General features: G+C 58.2%; 1 protein-coding gene across 2 annotated transcripts in view; it reads left to right on the forward strand.

Annotated features, from left to right (window-relative positions):
* NFATC1 (nuclear factor of activated T cells 1) overlaps nucleotides 1–21,775 on the forward strand; it is a 98,304-nt gene that overhangs the window by 25,841 nt on the left and 50,688 nt on the right. Inside the window, exons 4-9 of one of the 2 annotated variants that reach the window (XM_045296277.1) lie at nucleotides 1,051–1,253; nucleotides 1,397–1,569; nucleotides 2,091–2,231; nucleotides 8,923–8,978; nucleotides 10,691–10,823; nucleotides 11,245–13,182. In XM_045296277.1, coding sequence (XP_045152212.1) covers nucleotides 1,051–1,253; nucleotides 1,397–1,569; nucleotides 2,091–2,231; nucleotides 8,923–8,978; nucleotides 10,691–10,823; nucleotides 11,245–11,360 — 822 coding nt within the window. In that variant the 3' untranslated portion in view covers nucleotides 11,361–13,182. Of the gene's footprint in view, nucleotides 1–1,050; nucleotides 1,254–1,396; nucleotides 1,570–2,090; nucleotides 2,232–8,922; nucleotides 8,979–10,690; nucleotides 10,824–11,244; nucleotides 13,183–21,775 lie in introns of those variants that run through there. The other variant, XM_045296275.1, reaches the window with a different exon arrangement.

The raw sequence follows: 21,775 nt of genomic DNA on the forward strand, positions 1-21,775 counted from the left end.
CCTGGAGGCCTCGTGGATGTGGGTGTGTGGACGTTGTGGATGCCTTGTCCTGCCCAGGCTGTGTGGGTCGCCCACCCCCTCCCCACCCCCAGGGTCGGGCATTCCACCTTGCACCCCCACCCTCCACCCCGGGTCAACTGCACACAACTCTGCTGGCCTCTCTGAGGCCAAGACAAACACTGACCTTTAAATATTGACCAGGGACAGAGAACTGCCCTCAAAATCCCAGACACCAGGCCAGCCATGAGCTGCAACCCCGGCCCTGGAAAGTCACTAAGAAGGCAAGCTTGCCTGCCCGGTCCTTTGGGGTAGGCTGCAGTGGTTCTGTCTGCTGTATGGGTTCCCAGGGCCCTCCACAGACAGGCCGGTGACCACGCAGCTGGCACCTGATACACAGACCATCCGGAACGAGGGCAGTGAATTATTCATTACTGAAGTGGGCACCGGCAAGAGACTCTGGTCATCTGGGCGCTGCTGGCCGGAACTGTCCTGTGGCAGATGTCCTGAGAAAGTGCCCCTGGTGCCTGGGCCCCCTCTGAGGACCAGTGGGGCTGGGACCAGTGGCCTATCTCCTTGGACCCAGTCTAACCAGCTAGTCTTTTGCCAGCCAGGAGCAAGCTCATCGGGACGAGTCCCTGCTCTAGCCGCAGGGCTGCCCAGTGTTGATGGAAGTGGGGGGCGGGGGCATCCAGTGGCCAGGAGGGAGGGGAGGGGAGACACTTGGGGGCCAGGCAGGAGGCCCGAGCCTGAGGTTGTGCCCGGTGAGCATGGAGGCAGGGCGGCGTGGCTGTCACATGGTGCCTGCTCTCCTGCTGGGGAGACGGCACAGCAACGAGGGGGTGCAGGCGGGCCTGTGGGTGCCCTCACACCCATTCAAGCCCTGCCCCTGACCAGGTCCCGGGCTGCAGGCCCAATGAGGTATCCTCTGAGTGCTCGTTCTGTCCCCAGCATGATGCCGGGGTGGGGGGGCGGGAGGGGGGGGCATGAGTGGAGGCCGGCCGAGCACTCTGGCCTGGGTGTGGTGCTCAGGGTCCTTGGTTCTCTCGCCAGCTACACGGTTACCTGGAAAGCGAGCCTCTCACGCTCCAGCTGTTCATCGGGACCGCGGACGACCGCCTGCTGAGGCCCCACGCCTTCTACCAGGTCCACCGCATCACAGGGAAGACCGTCTCCACCACCAGCCACGAGACCGTCCTCTCCAACACCAAGGTCCTGGAGATCCTGCTGCTGCCTGAGAACAACATGCGGGCCATGTAAGCCGGCACCACTCTGTCCCGGGAACCCGCAGGGGTGGGGGCGGGGGAAGAGGGCAGGGCTCGGGAGGGCCTGTCTAAGGAGGGCAGTGTGGGACAGGGGGCTCACACCGCACACAGTGACGGGGCATGTGGTCTCACAGCATCGACTGTGCGGGGATCCTGAAGCTCAGGAACTCGGACATCGAGCTTCGGAAAGGGGAGACGGACATCGGCAGGAAGAACACCCGAGTGAGGCTGGTCTTCCGCGTCCACATCCCGCAGCCCGGCGGCCGGACCTTGTCCCTGCAGGTTGCGTCCAGCCCCATCGAATGCTGTGAGTCCTGATGCCCCCCCTGCAGGGGTCCCCACCATGCAGGCCTTGGGATGGTGCCACCAGCTCGGGCCTGTGGAGAGAACAGGGAGCTGGTGTTGACGGGCGCACACTCTCCATGGCTTGGGCACAGAGAACACAGGCGCACGTTTTATCCAGAGACTGTGCAGGGCTCAGAAGCTGGTGGGGACTCCGGGGTCTTCATTCCGTTTCCCACCAGCCCCTGATGCCCCCTCATGCTTGGGCCATTTCTTGAGAATAATTCTGAAGCCTCCAGGCTGGAGGGCAGGATGGTGGCACCGATGACAGTCCCATGAGGATAGGTGGGCATCATGCTTAGGATGTGGCCAGGGCCTGTGTGCCCACTTGGGGTCCCCAGGAGTGTCACCACGACCTTGGGCCGCGACCACAGTTGTTCTCACACTGTCTCGCACCCCCACTGCCCCCACAGTTGTGGTGACACCTCCGTGCCCCACCTGGTCCCTCATGTGACTCCCACCCGGTCCTTCCCCTCCCGCCCCCAGCCCAGCGGTCGGCGCAGGAGCTGCCCCTGGTGGAGAAGCAGAGCACCGACAGCTACCTCGTGGTGGGCGGCTCAAAGATGGTGCTGTCGGGGCACAACTTCCTGCAGGACTCCAAGGTCATCTTTGTGGAGAAAGCGCCAGGTGAGCCCCGCAGGACAGGTGTGTGTGTGGCGGGGGAGGGGGGAAGGGGGGGACTCTCAGGCCCCGTTGGGTCATGTGTGCAGCCTGGCACCTCAGTGGGCACCCTGGCCCAGAGCCAGCAGAGGCCCTGCTGCTTCCAAGGGGCCGAGACAGGAGGGTTTGGTGTCCTCTGCCCCCACTCTTTGTTCCTCAGCCTCTTCCCCACCGCCCTGTGGCCCCTCCCCAGCCCGGATGGGGCACCCCAGCACACTCCTACAGGCCACCCCTGGAGAGCGGCTGTGTGCAGGGAGGGCATCCCTCCTTAGAGGGCCCCGAAGACAAAGGGGGTGGAGGCCGCCGAGGCTGCGCTGTCAGATTGGTCGTTTGAGTGAAGTCCATGAGTAGGTGGACGTGACCCCACAGGAGCTGTCCTCGGCTGTGCCCGAGGGGCTGGGGGACCGGGCATCTGGGGTCCAAGGTCCGAGGTCCGGGGTCTCTCCAGCAGTGGGAGCTGCTGGCCTCCTTCCTGCTTCCTGTTTTCTGGTGGAGCCGCGCGCTCGGCGGTGCCGCTCTCCACCCGAATCAGCACCACGGTGGTGGCAGCCGCATAATGGGCCGTGATTCTGAGCCATTTGGGAGGCATTTCAATCAGAGGCAGGCACACCTCCACGGCCACTGCACAATCCTCCCCTCTGGGGGTTGCACCACATGCCCCACTGTGCAAACAAGCCGGGAAGTGGTGGAGGAGGGGCCGGGGAAGCGAGGGGCAGTTCCCAATACCTCCTCACGGTTTGCTCCCAGCTTCAGGGTCTCCTGCGGGGGCAGGGTGGGCTCTGGAGTGGGGCTGCCAGCCTCGGCAGGGTTCTTGGTCTGCCTGGGGTGCCAACCACAGCCTCCCAATGCAGGACTCCACTGGCCCTGCCATTCTGCCATCCTGCTCAGCCAAGTGGTGCTGGCCTGTCTTCCCCTGCTGCCCGAGAGGCCACACTGGGTCTGTGACCTGCCACTCCCATGCCAACCCCATGGAGAAAGACCAGTCTCCAGAGAAGGACAGTGCAGGACCAGGGAACCCGAGGACCCCTGAATTGCCATCAACTGTGGACTCAGTGCAGGGCCAGGCCATGCCTATCTGTGTACTGGGCCACCACGAGCCCAAGACACTCCCGGGAGCCCCCAGCACACAGGCTCCACCGCAGGCCGGCTCCCTCTGTACAAACACGTGGGTGTCGATAGTTCTCACTGACCGAGCAGTGCCTCAGCCCACCTGACAGGGAGCCTCCTCCTGTGCCTGGACGCAGGACGCCCAGCCCACAGGGCAGTGACGTCTCCCACCTGGACACAAGATGCCACCTCACAGGGCAGTGGACACCTCCTCCCCGTCAGATGCAGAAAGCCCATCCCACCGAGCAGTGGAAGCCCCCCCACACCTCCCGGGTGCAGGACATCCGGCCCACAGGGCCCTATTCTACTTGTTGTGTGCGAGCCTTGCTCAGTCAGGGCCTAAGGGTCATTGGTGCTGGACGTGGTGAGAAGTTTCTCGAGCAGAGGCTCCTTCTACTCTGGGCCACTGTGCTGAGTACTGGCCTCCTCCCCAGGGCCACTCCGTTTGTTTTCTCTCCTGGTGACTCAGATAGAGGGGTCCCCGAGGAAGGAGCTGGGACTTGCCAGGCGAGGGTGGTGCCCGTACTCATTCACCCCTCCTACTCTGCCCTCAGTGAACAGCAATGTCCTGGTGCCTGGAAAGGGTCCCTGAAAAGACCATGGTTAGCGGCCTGAGGCCCGCGGCCTGAGGCAGGACCATCAGAAAGGCTGTGGCCAGTGTACTCAGGCCTGAATCGGGACCTCTGGAAGGACTGTACTCAGCATTATTCCGGGGCCTGGACGGGACTCTGGAAGGGCCAGCTGTGGCTTTGGCTGTGGTTGTGAGGGGTGGGCTGTCTGAGGAGGAGCCACAGGTGTGCTCCAACTCTGTTTGTGCCCCCAACAAGATGGCAGGTGAAAGGTGGGGTGTGGGGTAGCCTGTCCTGGAATGGGGGAGACCACGTCCCTGCTGACTGACTGGAACGTGTGTGGACTGTTTGTGGAGAAGAAGGTCTGTCCTGAGGGGGCCTGGCACCACCCACACCGTGGGTCGGTCGGCGCTGAGTCCAGATGCACTTTCCCTGGTCTGTGTCTGGGAGGCCCCTTGTTGGCACACGCGTGTACCCATCTGCACATGCCTGTGCAGGCCTTGCCTTGTGAGATGCTGGTGGATCTGAGAAGCACCCTCACCTCCCACATAAATGAAATACACACACTGCTCATCTACCAGTCACTGTCTCCTCACGCAACCTGCTGCGTTGGCCCCAATAGCGAAACACCTGCTGTTCTGCCCACGGACAGCATGTGTGTGGCAGTAATGAAGGCCGAGGTGTGAGACACGAGTAACACTGGCGAAGAGGGTCCAAGCCACTTGCCAAGGTGCGACGCTACAGTCCTCAGTGGTTGAGCAGCTGTGCAGCGAGGTCATTTCATAGCCTGCCATGGTGCCACCATCTCCATGGTGTAACCTGGTGTCATCATCCTCCGTTTTCTTGGTGCCGGTTTTTAAAACCCATTTAGTTTTATTGCTTACAATACATTGAAGATAATTAAAGTAGAGGTTTCCTGAGCCAGAGTCTGTCATGACGTTGTGACAGCCAACAGCCTAAAAGAGCATTATTTTGGTCAATACCAGCTACGAACGGTGAAGCTCCCAGCTGCTCCAGGAGGCCCTCCACCCTCGGAGGACTTTACCGTCTCAGGAATGCACGAGGGGGGCGGGGGCGTTCTACCCCCTCCCAGGGCACAGCGAGTGGACTGCAGCAAGCTCGGGGTTGCTGTGTCCAACTTGGCAACCATGAACGTAAAACATGTCCTTTCTTTTTCATCTCTTCCATGGTGGTAGTCCTTTTTCATTTGTCAACTATTTCCCTCTCACTCTCTTTCCTTCCCCCATGCCCACCCTCTAATGCCAACACTGTGCTCAAGGAGCCAGTCTTTGGAACCTGGCTGTGCTGGTGAGTGTGCCTGCACACCTCTCTCTGAGCGAGGTGTCTCCCCTCGCCCACGCTCAGAGAAGGTGAACAATCGTGAGCTTCCATCACGTGGAGCATCTGCCAGCTCTGAGAGCAACTTTTTGCTAAGTCTTCTGGCGGCCTGATTGTGAGATTCTCAGACTGAATGAGACCTGCGTTGGTTTCCACTGCAGCCACCACGCCCAGCAGTGTGCTGTGGATGAAGCAGTACCCACTTTGTGGGCAGTCGGGGCGGGGGCTCTTAGTGATGTAGCCTGCCCTTCCACGTGGTGGCCCAGAGCTGTCTCATGGCTGAGTAACACTTCGTGGTGATTTTACACCAGCATGTTTGTCGTTCCCCAGGTGAGGGACGCTCAGGTCAGCCCCTCTGCAGGAGTAGTGCTGGACGGAGCGCTTGTGTACTTTCCTCTTTGAGCCCGCTCCCCTTTCTTTGGAGGAAAGACCTAGGTGTGAGACTGCGGGTCAGTTCTCTTCTTCACCCCTCAGTGGGCTTATGCAGAATTATGCTGGGCATGTCCTCCAAGACTACGGGCGGTAGGAAGATAAAATAGCATCAAGGTCACAAGAGGTAGTAACCTGTGATGCAGAGGACACAGTCTTGCTTGCCAACGGCGAAGAGGCCTGGAAGCCGAGACTGACGAAGTTCAAAGACCACAGCCTTCGTCTGGATGGCATCTCGACAGCAGCAAGTAAACCTCTCACCTGGACTGAGAAGCGGCATCATGGCACACAGAGAAAGGACTGGCAGGTGTTTGTTTCCCGTGACTCCACAATGAAGGCCGGGGCACAGCAGCCAGGGACCAAAGCCTGTACCGCACTGGGCAGCGCAGAATCGGGTAAGAGCAAATCGAGTCAGGAAGTAGACTGAAGAAGAGCTGCCTTGAGTTGTGTTGGTGAAGAATGCGGTGCCGGTGAATGTGCCACAGGCACCAGAAGAACCAGCAGACCCAGGTTTGGACAAGCACCGTGGGAATGCCCCTTTTGTGGTGACAGAGGGTGGGACTCATCTCACGTGCTTTTGATGCCGTCTCCGCAGAGCAGCTGCTCCAGGTAGGTGGAGGTGGAACATGTGTGCCTCTGCCAGCCAGCTGATGAGGGAGACCTGAAAGTGGGGGACCTGACCTCTCTGCAGCAGTCCCCCGAGCCCCAGGCCCCCGGGTCCCTCCCATCTGGAGCCCCTGACAGCAGCCCAGTGAGGACCTGGCTCAGCATCACTCCGGTTTGCCCTGGGAGCAGCCTGCACTGGAGGGGGCGGAGTCTAGCAGGGAGGGGAAGGAGAGACAGAGAAGCCTGGGTACCAGCAGGCCTGAGGGGGTGGGGAAGTGAGGGCTGGGGTCCAAGGGATGGATGCCCGTGAGTTGTGGCTTTTCAGTGGGTCTATGCCCAGTCGCCTTCTCCTCCTGGGCCCAGTCATTCACACACCTCTGACCTCTGCAAACAAGGCTGGCCCCCAGGGGGGTGGCAGTCACCAGCCTTCTGCTGGGGTGGGCCTTTGCCCTCCCCCTGCCCCTCCACCCCTGAAATGGAGCAAGGCCGCCTGGCATTGTGGCTGCTGGAGCGGGTCCACAGCCCTGTCGTCGTGGAAACCTCCCTGGGTGTGGCGGGGAAGCCTTTCCTGTGACTCACCCACAGGGAATTCCCTCATGATCTGGAATATTTTTGCTCTGGCTGCCGCGCAGTTTCCTAGCGAGGAGTCCAGGAGCCGATAAGACCGAACACAAAGGCACATTCAGCTGCCACCGCCCTTCCTGGCCGGGCGTCTCTCCCTGCCTGCGGGGCCTGGGCGAGCGGGTAGCTCCTGAGCCAGGCATCAGGGCCTAGGACTGACCACAATCGTGCTCAGAAGTAGCACAAGACTGGAGATGCCTGCCTCCCAGGTGCTCTGCAGCGGTCACAAGCACCCCAAGGCCAAGGGCCATTCGGGCCAGCGTCCCCCTGGCTGGGGCTGGCCAGAGAGGGTGGGACTGTCGCTGGGTGCCAGGGGCTGCAGGAGCGGAGCCACTGAGGGCCTGCAGGGCGCCTGCTGGCCTGTTGTGTCTGAGATCGGAGCTGTGTGCCTGGGGCAGAGCCTTGCGCGGCTTCCAGTGCTTTTGTTGGTGACCGGCCAGCAGGCACCTCCGTGCAGATGTGTCCTACTCACTGCAGCCGTCTGTCTGTGCTTGGTGCTCTCCTGGGACCCCAGGACCCTGTGTGGGCCCCTCTCCTCACAGACAGGTCCCTGCAAGGGCTCCAACCCTGCCTTTAGTTCATGTGCCTGCCCCCTGCGATCCTGCACAACCTGGCATGGCTCCCACCCCCCAGCAGAGGCCCCTCTGAGGCCCCCCCGAACACCACCGGCCCCTGCCCGCTGCCTCCCCATGCCTTTTCTGTGGGCAGGGCCCTTCTGACAGCGTGAGCCAGTGGAGACCAGCGTGGCCAGTCTAGGTGGCCATCGAGATGCTCCCCCCACCTCCAACTTTCCTGTGGAGCCTCGGCGGTAGGTGGGGTACAAGGGCTGCTTTGCTGTCATAAACTCCCCAAGTTTGTTAGTGTTTTAAGTAGAAGGTTTGGGGAATGTATGAGACTAGCTCCATGGTAGCTTTGACTCCTGTAAGCAGAGTGGACACACCCCAGGCCATTGGGAGTGTCCAGTAAGCGGTGCAGGAGGACCCTGAGGGCTGACATTTCTCTGACACCCCTTCTTGGGCTTGGGAACCCTGCTTTCATGGGACCTTTGCACAGCCCTGGTCGTGGGGAGCTGTGCTCAGTGCCTGCTGACATGCAGAACAACAAGCCTGTGATCAAGCACCTGGCGTTGTGGGCTGGCGTGGGGCTGCTCACCACTGGCCAGCTGTTCAAACCCACCTGGCCACCCTGTGGGAGGAAGGGAGGCCGTCCACTCCCGGGAAGGGTGACAGCCTCAGAGCCCCTGCAGGGTGTCTGTGAGTCCACGTCCCTCTAGCTGAGGCTTTGTCACGGGCAGACACCTCTCTGAAAACCACGCCGCTCCTGACTGCAGAAGACCAAGCACCCCAAGGGGAGAGGCCCCCTCAGTAACCAACATCTTCTGGTCCAGGGTGCCTTCCCACAACTCGTCCCCAAGCAGCCCCTGCTGGCCGCAGGGGGGCCCTGCCAAGTAGCCTTGTCCTGGAAACAAGGCCTCCTTTCACAGGCCCTTTAAAAACATGCACATGGCCACGGGGGTGGAGTTAAAAATACCTAGTGTTTTGCACCGATGAGCCCTGAGGTGCGACTGGGCTTCCTCTGAGTCCCCTCTGCGGGCAGCCACGTGGGTGTTTGTCCGGTGGGGGTGATGCTGCGGCTCCTGGGCCCCAGGCCATTAGACACGCCCCTGTGTGCAGATGTGCCAGGCCCGGAGGCCACCTTCTGTGTCCTGTCTGCGGGGGAAGCACACTGAGCCCAGGGAGGCTGGTGAGGGGCCTCAGGGTCCACGCTGGGCCTGGCAAGGTGCTGGCAGTGCAGGCAGGGGGCTCTCCTGAGGTCCTGGTGCCTCAGCTCCCTCTGGGCTCGCACAAGCGACTGCCCTGACCCCTGGGCAGTTCGGCCTCCACAGAAGCTGGAGGCGGGGCTCCCTGGAGCTCCCATAAGATGTGGGAGACAGACAACCAGTCTCAGTCCACACCAAGTAACAGATCTTTTCATCACGATCTTTCCAGATGGCCACCATGTCTGGGAGATGGAAGCGAAAACCGACCGAGAAATGTGCAAGCCAGTAAGTACAGCCCCACGGCCACCCCGAGGCAGGGCAGGGTAGCGCTGCAGCCCCGGGGCATGAGGTTGCTGTGTCAAAGGAACCATCTAGTAACACCCGGGTGAACAGCTGCCGAGAGTGAGTGTCCCCTCTGGATGGACACACAGAGCCACGGAGGTGCCACAGCTCAGTGCATGACACGGCTTTTCAGGGCTCTGGGGTCATGGAGCTTAGAGCCATCTGTGTGGCCACATGCCCTTCCTGGGCCCACACGCACCTGTTTATACCTCTCTTGACCCCACTCACACCTAGCAGCCCCCGAAGAGCGAACAGTGCCGCTCCTTGGGAGGAGGGCCTGTGGGTTTCGGGTTTGTTGCTCAAGTTTGGAGCTGCATCCTGGGAAGCAGCAGGCTCGCTGGACTAACCTTGAGCACGGGGTTTGAGAAGAAATGCCAGCTCCCCTCGCCCTGTGGCTCACCAGATGGGGTGGGCAGCCTGTTCCTGACAGCGCAGGAAAGTCGGGGGTCCTTCCCGCCGGTACGGCCCGTGTGCACAGTTAAGTTATTCGGGAATGAAATTCATGTCCAATCCTTAGCGTATTCCTCCGGCTTCTCTTTAGACAGGACCATTGGAACCATGTGAACAGGAAGAAGCCCGGGAGGGGAGGCGGGGAACTGACTGGGTTTCCAGCCTCTTCGTGTAGGCTGCTAGGGCACCCTGCCCACACCGGGGCCTGAGGCCCTGACCTCCCTCTCCACAGCCCCTCTCAGTGCCCTTTCTCCTCAGCACTTCCTCCCCCATCATCTTCCCCTTCCCCACCCCCCCTCGGGCACACTCCCCCTGCCCTCCTCCCCTCGGTGTGGAAAGTGACTCCTGGGCTTTCTTGGGTCCCAGCTGCAGGGATGTGGCCAGTGCTCCCATGGGGGCTTTGCTGAGACCCATGCGGCCCTCCCTGCAGGGACCCCCATGGACTCCAGGCAAAGACCCTCACCCGGCCCAGGCATCACAGACAGGAGACAGGTCCCCTGTAAACCGAGCAGGGGGACCCAGCCGCGGGCATTTCTTGTAGCCACAGCACTCGGCTGTTTGGCTGGGTTGGTTCTGTTTTGTCTTCATTGCTTCGACTCTTTGTGACCCAGCTGGGAAAAGCAAGTAGGCATTGTTTGGTATGAAGCAGTGGCAGGCCCGGACGTGTGTTAGAACATCTCGTGGGACTCCCTTTCCTAACCACTCATAAATGCTGGTCTCTCCACAGTCGCCAGGCAGGCCTGCCACCCACATCTGCTCACTCTGTGCGTGTCCCCCAGAAGGTCTCGTTCCAAAAGGCCTGCCTCAGGGCTCCTCACTTCCTCCAGCGGGTCTGATTTGGGGAATCTGAGACTGGTGTGTGTTGGCCACTTTCTAGAGATTTCCTCAGAAGGCTAGGCAGGGATGCTTCAAATGAGTCCGATCAGGTCTGCCGGAGATGGGTGCCATGGTGGGTGCCTAACTGGTCACCACTGTGCCAGCCAGTGATAGGGTAGGTGGGCCCAGGGCAGGCCCTGTGGCAGCCTGACACAGCTCAGCAGATGCAGGGGCTGTGGCCTCTGACCCTAACCTGGGCACACCCCTGCCCCCATGTGCTGGTGTGGGTGGGGGGTCAGTGTCTGTCCGTCCGGTGTACACATCCTCACGCCTGATTGGTAGATGTGTGAGGCCCGCCCCCTGGTGACACGCTGCTGTCCCCTCCCCAGAACTCACTGGTGGTGGAGATCCCGCCTTTCCGCAACCAGAGGATCACCAGCCCCGTGCAGGTCAGCTTCTACGTCTGCAACGGCAAGAGGAAGAGAAGCCAGTACCAGCACTTCACCTACCTGCCCGCTCACGGTAACGCTGTCTTTCTGACCTTAAGCGCCGACCACGAGAGGCTGGGCTGCTTGTTCTGACCCATGTGGAGCCGCTTGCGCCAGGTGGCTGTAGAATCACATGCCTGTTCTGGCTGTGGAACAGGTGCCCTACCTTGTTAGCTTTCCCCCCAGACGGTGATGCCTTTGACGCCCTGCCCGCGGGCCTAGTCCAGCAGGGCACGGGGCTAACACGGGCCACCCGGACCCCATGGCCGATGGCTTGCAAATGTGTAGCAACAGAGACGCCTGCCCTGGCCAGCCTCAGGCACGGGCGGGTGTGCTGACCCGGGGCCTCTGAAGGAACTGTGCTGTCGGCTGAGACCCCAGGGCTCTAAGGCCCCAGAGACGTCTGCAAGGCTGACAGGCCTGGTGCCCGCTGACGGAGCAACCTCCCTCCTCAGGACAGGAGCTTCCGGAGCAGCTCCCCGGGTCCCCCGAAGCTCCTCCTGAGAGTGCCCCCACCTGTCGCCTTGAGGAAAAGCCCGACCCTGGCTTCCTACCTTTCCAGAAGCGGTAGCGTCAGGCTGTCTCCTCAAACAACCGAAACGGGACTGTGTGGTTCCCCAAGCCCCTCAGCGGCCAGCTGCAGCGTTCCCCAGCACACCACCCACCTGCATCCCCGAGACTGGAGCGTTCCGAGACCGGAGGGTTCCGGCTGCCTCCTTCTGGTGGTGCCTTTCCCCCCCAGACGGAGGGGTCGTGTGCTTCCAGAGGGGGACTCGGGCAGCCTGTCACAGCCAGCCAGGACCCGCAGGAACCTGCCCCAGGCGCCCACCCAGGTCATCAGCACCCCCAAAAGGGGCGGTTGAGAAAGAGCTGGACCTCGCCCTATCGAAGGCGGAGATTGGCCCAGCTCACAGGCGGGCCCTGCCTCCCAGCGCCCCCTCACAGGCTGCACCGTGTCCCCAACAAACAGGCAACAGCAGCCAGGTTGTTCTTTTTGGAAAAAACAAAGCAGGAATTTGGGAGCCCAGTAAGAAGTGTTCTTCTGGGCCAGCTGGTGGGTGAGGAGAGCTGGTGACAGCTCTATGGGGCCGGCACTTAGAACCGCCAAGCCAACACCGGGAAGGCCTGTGGGGCCCAGGCATCCAGGCACTTGGCTCTTCAGGGGCTGCACGTGCACACTCAGCGAGCGAGGCCAGAGCTGGGTGCTGACCCTTCGGGACCTTGGTGACCCAGACGGAAAGTCTGATGACAGCTCTCACCGGACGTCAGGCATGGCTGACCCAGAGCAGAGCGTCTCCAAGAATCCCAGGCCTCACAGAGAAGCCACTTTCTAACGCCGTTTAGACAACACCGCGCACACGCACTCCTGGCCCAGTTCACTTGGCATTTTGCTTCTCCGGCTGCAAGGGTGCTCATGCCACACGGCTGCACTCGGCATGGGCGTGGGTGCCTTGGAGGGCGGGACGCACCCCCTGCTCTCGGCCAAGGAGTCCTGCCCCAGAAGGGTCACAGGAGACTGACTAAGGCTGGGCCCAGGCCCCCACCCCTGAAGCTGGCACCCAGGATCCAGTCACAGGCCTCCCCGCCACCCTTCACAGTTCTAACTCCATGCATGCCTGCCCTGCCCTCGGCGGCCTGTGCTCCCAATTGGTGCCTCTCCCAGTCCCCTTCCACTTGTCTCCTCACTGTCCAGAGTGGGCAGCTGTGGCACGGTACCCGTGTAACTGGGTACCGCCCATCTCGAGCTGCTCTGGGCCCCTGGTGGTGGCCACTGTCTCAGCGTCACTGCCCACCACTTCTCCCCCACCCCAAGCTTGCACCCACTCTTTGCCCGAGAAGTGGCCTAGCCTGGTCTTCCCCTGACCAGACACCTGCCCCATCATAGACCACAGGCAGGAACATCCATGGCCCGCAGTAACTGCGGTCTGCCCAGATAGCCACACTCTTAAGCAGAGCAGCAAGTGGGTGAGGAGGGGGACTCCATGCCCAGCTTCAGCTACATCCTCCCAGCGGGCTTTGTGGCAGACGTTCCTCGGGCCTGCTCGGCTGTGTTGGCAAGGCAGAACCGGGTGCTCCCTGTGGTGCTCTGGCACATGTGTGCTGCCCTCTGCGGCGGCTCTGCAGACATGGGGAGGGCAGACCGAGGGCCTAAGGAACAGGCAGTGCTGACCGGCGCATGCCTAGGGCTTCTCTCTTCAGCCACACGGCGGGGCTCTCCAGTGGGCACTGCGGCTCTGTGCATGCGACTCCTTGCTCACGGCTGTAAGCATGTCTATGCGAGCTGGGCAGATGCCCCGCTGGGCTGTTTTCTGTCAGCTCTGGTCGGCCGGCCATTCTTCTCCAGGACATACCATGTGCTGCTGGAATGTACCAGGTCCTGCAAATAAACCCGTTTAAACCCCGTCCATGGACTCATTGTCGCCTCGCAGTGTGCGGACCCACAGAGGATTTCAGCTCTTCCCTGGGGACCAGGCGTTGCCAAAGGTGACGCCACCACAGGACTCCCTTTCTCTGCCCGAGCTCAGCTCTGCCCCCAGAGATGCACATGCTGAGAACGGCACCCCACCATCCTATGGGCCCAGCAGGGCCCCCGGTCCAGTCCTGTGCTTGTGAGGGAAGCCTGCAAGGGTCTCAAGTTGGCTTGGCCCTTGCTGGGGGCCGACCAGGTGGTCCTCAGGGGCAGTGCCCAGGGCACTAAGGTGTGGCGAAAGTGGGTACAGAGCCGGCCCTCCAGGAAGCCCTAGACACATCGTGTGGCCACACGGGGCCACCGGGCACACGCTCTCCCATCTGGAAGTGCCTGCAGGCCTCTTGAGGTCATGGTTTACCTTTGAGGAGTGGTCTGCCATAGAGCCAGCCTCTGGACGATTCCCTGCCCTCTCTGTGGGGCAACCCCCCACCAGAGCACGTCTCAGACGGAGGTCCAGGCCAACACGCTCCTGAGACTGTGCCACTGCACGCACGTGCACGCGCACACGCACACACACACACACACACACACACACACACCAGCATACTGGGCAGAGCCGAATGCCTGTGCCTGCTTCCATCGAGGGAGGACACATTCTGAGAAAAGACACAGGCACCAGAGTGCAAGTCTCTGTCAAAGTGAAACCGCATTAAAAATGAGGAGACACAGAAGGACCAACTAGTGGGGCCTTTGAGATTCTTAGTACTCTCTGTGTCTGAGGCCTCCCCTTCCCCAGATGAACATATTTTGCTGTGCCTGGCTGTTCCTTCCTGCAGGGCTGGCGTGCTGGTCTGAGCAGACTAGAGAAACAAGTCCAGGGACACTCAGATGTGTCAAGAGAACTTTATAACAAAGGGTAATTATATATTGAGAAAACATCCCAGCCCAGTCCAGATCAAGCCCATAAGTCTGATATTAGCCCATATGTCAATACTAGTGCATAAATTCCTCTTTGAACTCACGCAGTCATGCAATGATGCTGAATGCAGGGAGATCACAAGCCAGTGGGTGGAAAATCTTGTGGATCCAGTAGTAGTGGAAGCATCTCAGCACTGGCGTGGGTCTCCATGTGGCTCCTCCAGCTCTAGGCCTCTGGGTCCATCAGCGTAGCTCCATGTGGCTTGTCAACAGGAACGTGTAGCAGAGAGTATGGGACTGGCCTCCAGTGAGCTGTTTATCTTTATAATGCCTCCAAATGAGGTCATCAAGCTGCAACTCAATTGACAGGCTAAACTCCACCCCTTCATAGTCTCAAGTTGACATCAGATTATGTAGCTACCATAGCTGGACACTCAGGAATCCCTGGGCTTGCCACCGTGAGGGTCCTGAGCCCCACCTTCGTCAGCACCTGGGTGGACTGCCTGACCCTGGCTTCCTGATGTGCAGTCAACCCCTGCCCTCATTGTGGGGTGGGCCTCCCTGTGCACACGCTCACAGCTGTACAGTTGGTTGTTGACAGACATAGATTTCAAGTCTCCATGGTCGACAGACAAGCAGATAGCTTGACCCTAGTTGAAGACCTCTGACCTCAGGTCCCTTGGCTTGACCAGGTCTGTGGGGGTGCTGTGGCTTGGGGGCAATGTGGGCAAGAAGGGGAACCAAAGCCCACGGAGAGAGATGGACAAGTTTCTGCCAGCTCGGCCTCACCCCCTTCCTGCCACCAACGGAAGAAGAAACGCACGGTTCCCAGGAGTCCCTGCTCTTGCCAAGGCTGGAGCCGCATGTCCCCAAGGGGGGTGGGGCAGGAAGGAGGCCCAGAGCGTCCTGCGGGACCTGTGACTGCACTCTCATGCACGATGAGCTCTCACTGCTTGCGTGACTCCCAGGCCACCATGTGTCACCCCCGCCCCAGGAATTCAAGAGGGTGTATGAAGGCCCATCTCCCTCAGAGGGCCCCCCTCGGCTGGCAGGGCGTGGGGAGCCTATCAGACTGGCCCAGGGTCCCTCCAGAGATGTCCGTCTCATCTGTCCAGCGGTGGTACTTCCCACCATGAGTGCACAGAGGCATGCTTCCGGTGCCTGGGCCTCATTAAAGGGTGGACCAGCATGACAGCTGCTCTCACCCTTCCTTTCAGTGGCGTATGTGCAATGGGAGTGCTTTGGGGGGTACCCTGCCTTGCTCCCACCCTCAGCCTTCTGGGCTGGCAGAGCCACCTGTGCGGTCAGCTCGCCATGGCGGCCACACATTAAACATCTCATTCTGTGGAGGGGGTGCACAGAGCCCTGCTGGTCATCAGCAGCTGCGGACCAACATCCAGGCAGGGCCGAGCGGGGTGTGGGCAGGGTGGGTGGGTGCCTGTCCCTGTGTATGCACTAATGTCAGGCATCTCTTGACCTTCCCATGGGGGACTGTGATGGGGTGTGGGGTGTCTGCTCCCCAGTATTCACAACACCTTCCTTACTGAGTGTCATAAAGCACATCACATCCCCTCCCTCAGGTATAAGAGCTGCTGTCTGCACCCCACACAGGCAGCTGGCCCCTTAGCTAGGGAAGTCCCCCCACCCGCAAGCCTCAGCCCTGCCTGGCTCCATCCCCAGCTGGCTGGTCTATTATGAACATCCCTGACCCTGAGGGCGAGGTGTGGGGGCATGCTGCCTGGCGCTGCAGCCCCAGCCCTCCCTTGTGCTGGGGACGCTGAGGGGGCAGCATGGCTGTGACTCTGAGCAAGGCAGACCAGGGAGGGAGGCCTGGGAACCTGCTTCCCAAAAGTCAACCACTGAACATCTGTTCTGAGCCAAGACGCCCTGCGGCACCTGGGTGCTTGGGACCAGGGGAGGCTGGTCTTCAGGGGTGTTCCTAAGGCTGTGTGCCCTCTGCTGCCCTCAGTTCTAGTGGAGCTGCTCTGCAGGGAGCTAGGGGCCCAACAGGTAGCTCAGGGAGGGGGTTCACCCACTGCGGCTTCTCAGCTCCCCCTCATCGGGGGCTGCTGTCACCCTCAGGCCCCTCAGCAGGGACTTCTGTCACCCAAGGCTGTGCTGATGAAGGGACTTGGGAGTCTATGGAAAAAGAGAGCCGTGTGTGCATGCCTGAACCCTGTCCTCAGGCTGGGGCTGATGCCCAAGGTCAGGTCTCCTCCTGACCTGTGGATGGAGAGGGGTGCCCCAGGGCTATGGGGAGACCTGCCCCGACTTAGGGGTCAGAGCACCAGATGGCAGGCCCTGCCTTCTCTGTTTCCAGTGTGTGACCTGTGGGGGCTGAAGGCCTCTGTGGCATGAACCCCGACTGAGGGAAGTCCCCTATGGTGTCGGAGCAGAGAGATGAAGGAGAACAAGGGGGGCATCCCCCCTGCAAGTTCCCTCAGAACAGACACCCATGTCTTCAGAACCTAGCGGGCATGCACACATGTACACACCCACATCTATACACGCATAAACACCACCATACACATGCACCCACCCACACCCACATGTATACACATACATGCACCATACATGTACACACACATGTATACACATACATGCACCATACATGCACCCCACTCTACATGCACACATGCATACTCATATGTACACACACGTGTATATGTGCACATGCATACACCCACATGTATACAGACACAGGAACCATACATGAACACACCAGTGGACCCACATGTATACACACACATGCACCTTATATGCACACACGTGCACACACCCACACCAACCAAAACCAAAGTCACCATCGAGTCGGTTCCGACGCATAGTGACCCTGTAGCACAGAGCTGAGCTGCCCCTGTGGGTTTCTGAGACTGTAACGCTATACGGGAGTAGAAAGCCCCATCTTTCTCCCATATACATGCGCACACATGAACATATATGTATTTTGTATACATGAACACATAGTGCATACATGAAAACCCACATGTGCAGGCACACCCACATAAATACACACACCACACAATGCATACACATGCACCCACACATATGCACTCACACCTCCACAAAAATACGCACAAGTGTTCAGTATGCACCCACACATGCATACGTGTACACGTGCCCAGTGCACGTTTGTATGCCCAGCATGCACCCACACACGGCGCCTCCTTGAACACTGGTGTTTTCAAGCATGGGGCATGGGTCTGGACTTGGACTCCCTTCCAGCACAGGAAGGACAGTCTCATGTGGTCCAAGCTGGTATCAAGAACACCCCACCTTGGAGCATGAAGTCTGGTCCCCCTACATGGGTGATCAGGTCACCCTCAAGCGCCTCATGATGGGGACTGGGGCGGCTAGCCCAGGAAGCAGGAGAGACACTCAGGAAGGAGGCACAGACATGTGCAGGGCACACTGGGGACATTGCACCATTCTCTGGAGAGCAGCCACCTCTGGGATCCACAGGATATCCACAGAGGGGCCCATAGCTGAGCCCTCAGACCAGAGCCACCAGCCTGGCTAAGTCACCGCTCCTCTGCGGTGAAACTGGTCCTTGGTCTGACCATGCTCTGCGTTCCACCAAATCAGACCCTCGTTGGAGTGCCACTCATCCCCATGGGCCCCATGGGGACCGCGACACTCCTGCTCATGTTGTAGCTCAGCTGGGATCCTGGCTCCCTCCTGCATGCTGTGGGGTTCAGTACAGAGCCCCTCACCCCTGAGAGGTGATACAAGCCCCTGTCAGAGCTGGCACAGGGTCGGACGGTGGTGGGGGGAGCGCAGCCGGGGCACTGGGATGGTGAGAGTGTGGAGACACCCAAGTGCCTGGGAGCCCAATGGCTCTGGCCAATGCTGGCCACACCCTAAGGGGAGACCCACCCCAAGCTCACCCTCCATCAGCTCAGAGCCACCTCCCTCCCTCCGCCTCTCTGTCTCCGTCTCTGCTGTCTCTCCTATTGCTGGTGGTAGCTTAGGTGTGTGCCCCGCTAGAGTAGTGGGGGTGGTCGCCGGGCACAGTCTGGTTCTTCTAGCCTCAGGGTCATGGGGATGGATGCTGGTGTGGTTCATTAGCCCGTTGTCCGTGTGGTTTCCGTGCATCGTCAGTGTTCTTCCTTCCTTCAGGCAGGGATAGAGCTGTTCCTCACAAGCTTGTAGGAGCCCAGCCCCTAGTCAGTGATGCGGACCACTGCCTTGTGGACTGCGTTACCCTATTTGACCTTAGTGCCTCCGCACAGTGGGGTCCTGAGCCCCCAGCCCATTGACTTGTCCCCTCAGGGGGTTGGTTTTATTGAAAAGGGTTTCATACGGCTACCTCCTATGTGCTGCACTACATTCCTGGGTGTGTTTGCCCCAAAGGGAGAGACATGTACAAGGCCCTCAGTCACTGTGAGCACACGCCCAGTTCATGAATGTGTCTATCCATGCATCTTGGCCAAGATCATAGCTATTCCAGGATGGTGTGTGTGACACTATTATTTCTGCTGCTTTCAACGTCTGCACTCCTCCCGGGGTCTTCCTGCCCACCTCACTTTTGCTGCCCCCCCCCCCTTGTTGAGCGCTGGCTTCCCCTTCACCCCTGTTATCACACGCTCGCTCTTTTGAGGCAGTGGGCCCTCACTGGCCCTCCCCTCCCTGCTCTGGGGTCCGGTGCCATCACATTGGCTCTGACACATTGGCACATGCACAGCAGAGGAGAACACTGCCCTCCCATGCCCCATCCTCACAATGGTCCCTAACCCGAGCTTCTCATTGTGGACACTGTGCTCCTGCGCTTGACCAAGCACGTGTCCTTCTCCAGGGACCAGTCTCTGCTGACAGCGCGTCCAAAGTGAACGTGACGAAGTCTCGCCCTCTTGTCTCCATAGAACACTCTGCCCACACTTCTTCCCAGACAGGGCTGTTTGTCCTTCGGCAGTCTGTGTAACTTTCAGTATACTCCAGCAGCCTCATACGAACGCACTGCTTCCTCGAGATCTTCCTGATTCAGAGTCACATGCATATGAGGCAGCGGAAAGTACCATGGCTTGGGTCAGGCGCACCTTAGTCCTCAAAGTGACCTCTTGCTTTCCAACACTCTGAAGAGGTCTGTGCAGCACGGCCCCATCTGATTTCTTGACCGCTGCGTCCATGGGCCCAAGCAAGATGAGATCCTTGACAACTTCAGCCTTTCCTCCATTTAAATGATGTTAACTATTGGTCCAGTTGTGAGAATTTTGGTCTTCTGTACTTTGAATTGTAATCTAGACTGAGTGCTCTAATCCTCGATCTTCATCAGCAGGTGCTTCAAGTCCTCCTCACTCTCAGCAAGCAAGGCGGTGTCATCTGCATATCGCAGGTTGTTAATTATCCTTCCTCCAATCCTGATGCCACATTTACCTTCAGACAACCCAACATCTCTGATGCTTTGCTCAGCATACATATGGAATAAGTGTGGTGAGAGGATACAACCCTGGCTCACACCTTTCCTGATTGTAAACCACTCAGTATGCCTTTGGTTTATTTGCACAACTGCCATTTGCTCCATGCACAAGTTCCACAAGGAGCCCAGTAAAGTGTTCTGGAATTCCCATTATCCTCAGAGTTATCCATCGTTTATGACCCACACCATTGGATGCCTTGGTACAGTCAATACAGTCAATACAAGTAAACATCTTTCTGGTATTCTCTGCTCTCAGCCAAGCTCCATCTGGCAGTGGCAATGATAGCCTTGTTCCACGGCCTCTTCTCGCTCTGCTCTGAACCTTGCGTGGCTCCCTGTCCACGTTACTGCTGAAACCACTGTAGGATCTCTTCAGCAAAATTTTACTTGTGTGCGATATCAGTGATATTGTTCTATAATTTTCACTTTCTGTTGGGTTACCTTTCTTTGGAATGGGTACAAACATGGAAACCTTCCAGTCAGTTGGCCAAATAGCATAGATGAGTAAGTGCTTCCAGGGCTTCATCAGCCTGATGAAACATTTCAGTGGGTATCCATCAATTCCGGGAGCCTTGTTTTGGGCTAATGCCGTCAGTGCAGCTTGAAGGCGTTCCTTGTACCATGGGTTCTTGGTCATGTGCTAACTCCTGAAGTGGAATGCCGACGAGCTTTGGGATGGCGACTCTGTGTGGTCTTTCCATCTTCTTTGGGTGCTTCCTGCATCATTCCCTATTGTGCCCACAGAACCCTTAGCAGACAGCTCGGGGCTGGAATGTTTCCTGAATTCTTTCAGTTTAAGATATGTTGAGTGTGTTCTTCCTTTTCGATTTTCAAACTCTCGGTTTGTGCACATTTCATTAAATACTTTTTCTTCTCAAGCTGCCCTTTGAAAGTTTTTGTTCAGCTCTTTGACTTCATCATTTCTTCCATTTGCCGTAGCTACTCTTAGCAAGTTTCAGAGTCTCTTCTGACAACTACTTTGATCTTTGCTTTCTTTCCTGTCTTTTTAATGACCTTTTGCTTTCTTCACAAATGATGTTCTTGGTGTCCTCCCACAGTTCATCAGGTCTTCTGCCTTTAGTGTTTAATGCAGCAATTTTTTTCTTGAGACGTTCTTGAAATTCAAGGTCACATTCTGGCTTCTTGAGCTTGTTCTCATTTTCCTCAGCTCCAACCTGAACTTACATATCAGCAATTGATGGTCGCTCCACAGTCATCTCCTGGCCTCGTTTTAGATGCTGATATTGAGCTTCTCCATTGTCTCTTCCACAGATGGAGTCAGTTTGATTTCTGTGTGCTCCATCTCGAGAATTCCACGTTTATAAATGCCATTTGTGTTGTTGAAAAAAGATTTTTGCTATTGAACAAAGTTGTTGACCTTGCAAAATGCAATCATGTGATATCCAGCTTAGCTTCTATCACCGAGACCATGTTTACCAACTACTGTTTCTTCCTCATTGTTTCCAACTTTTGCATTCCAATCACCAATAATTATCAATGCATCTTGATTGCATGTTTAATCAATTTCAGACTGAAGATGATAGTAGAATTCCTCAATTTCTTCATCACCAACTTTCGTGGTTGCTACATAAATTTGAATAATAGTCATACTGATTGGACTTACTTGAATGTGGATAAATAAAATCCTATCACAGAGCATTGTATTTCAAGATTGAAATGTCCTTTTTTAAGAAGAATGCAACACCATTCCTCTTGATTGTGTCATCCCCACCCAGCATAGTCAACCATCTGCTTTTCTGATGCAAAAGGCAATCTCCATTTTACTAACTGACTCTACTTCAGCTCACTGACACTTAGGACATTGCTTGGTATTTGGGGATTTTGTTTCATTTTTGATGACTTCCAATTTTGCTAGATTCTACTCAGTGCATTCCAAGTTCAGACGACTGGTGTATCTGTGTGGCTGCTGCTTCCCGTGCTGAGTGGTGGCCCTTTGGCAAATGGAGGTGTGGAGGGCTCTATTTCCACAGGCTCCCCTCCGGTCCTGTCATCACGGCCGAGGCTGCTGAGGGCGGCGCTCTTCCTCAGTCACCTTTCGGTGCCTCCGTGCTGAGCCGCTCATCCTCTGGCGATGGTCTGCTTCCACACGTGAGCTTTTCAGTATCTGCCAGTGATTTGATTCTACATGTAAGGTTTTCAGCAACTAATTCCTCCGTGGTGGATGGCTCGGCTTCATGTTCTGTTCTTAGTCTGGGAGTTTGCCTGAAAGCTGTTCACCTTG

This window comes from Echinops telfairi, unplaced genomic scaffold (assembly GCF_000313985.2).
Source record: "Echinops telfairi isolate 266 unplaced genomic scaffold, ASM31398v2 ScPeMD7_7400;HRSCAF=8409, whole genome shotgun sequence".
Taxonomy (NCBI): Eukaryota; Metazoa; Chordata; class Mammalia; order Afrosoricida; family Tenrecidae; genus Echinops; species Echinops telfairi.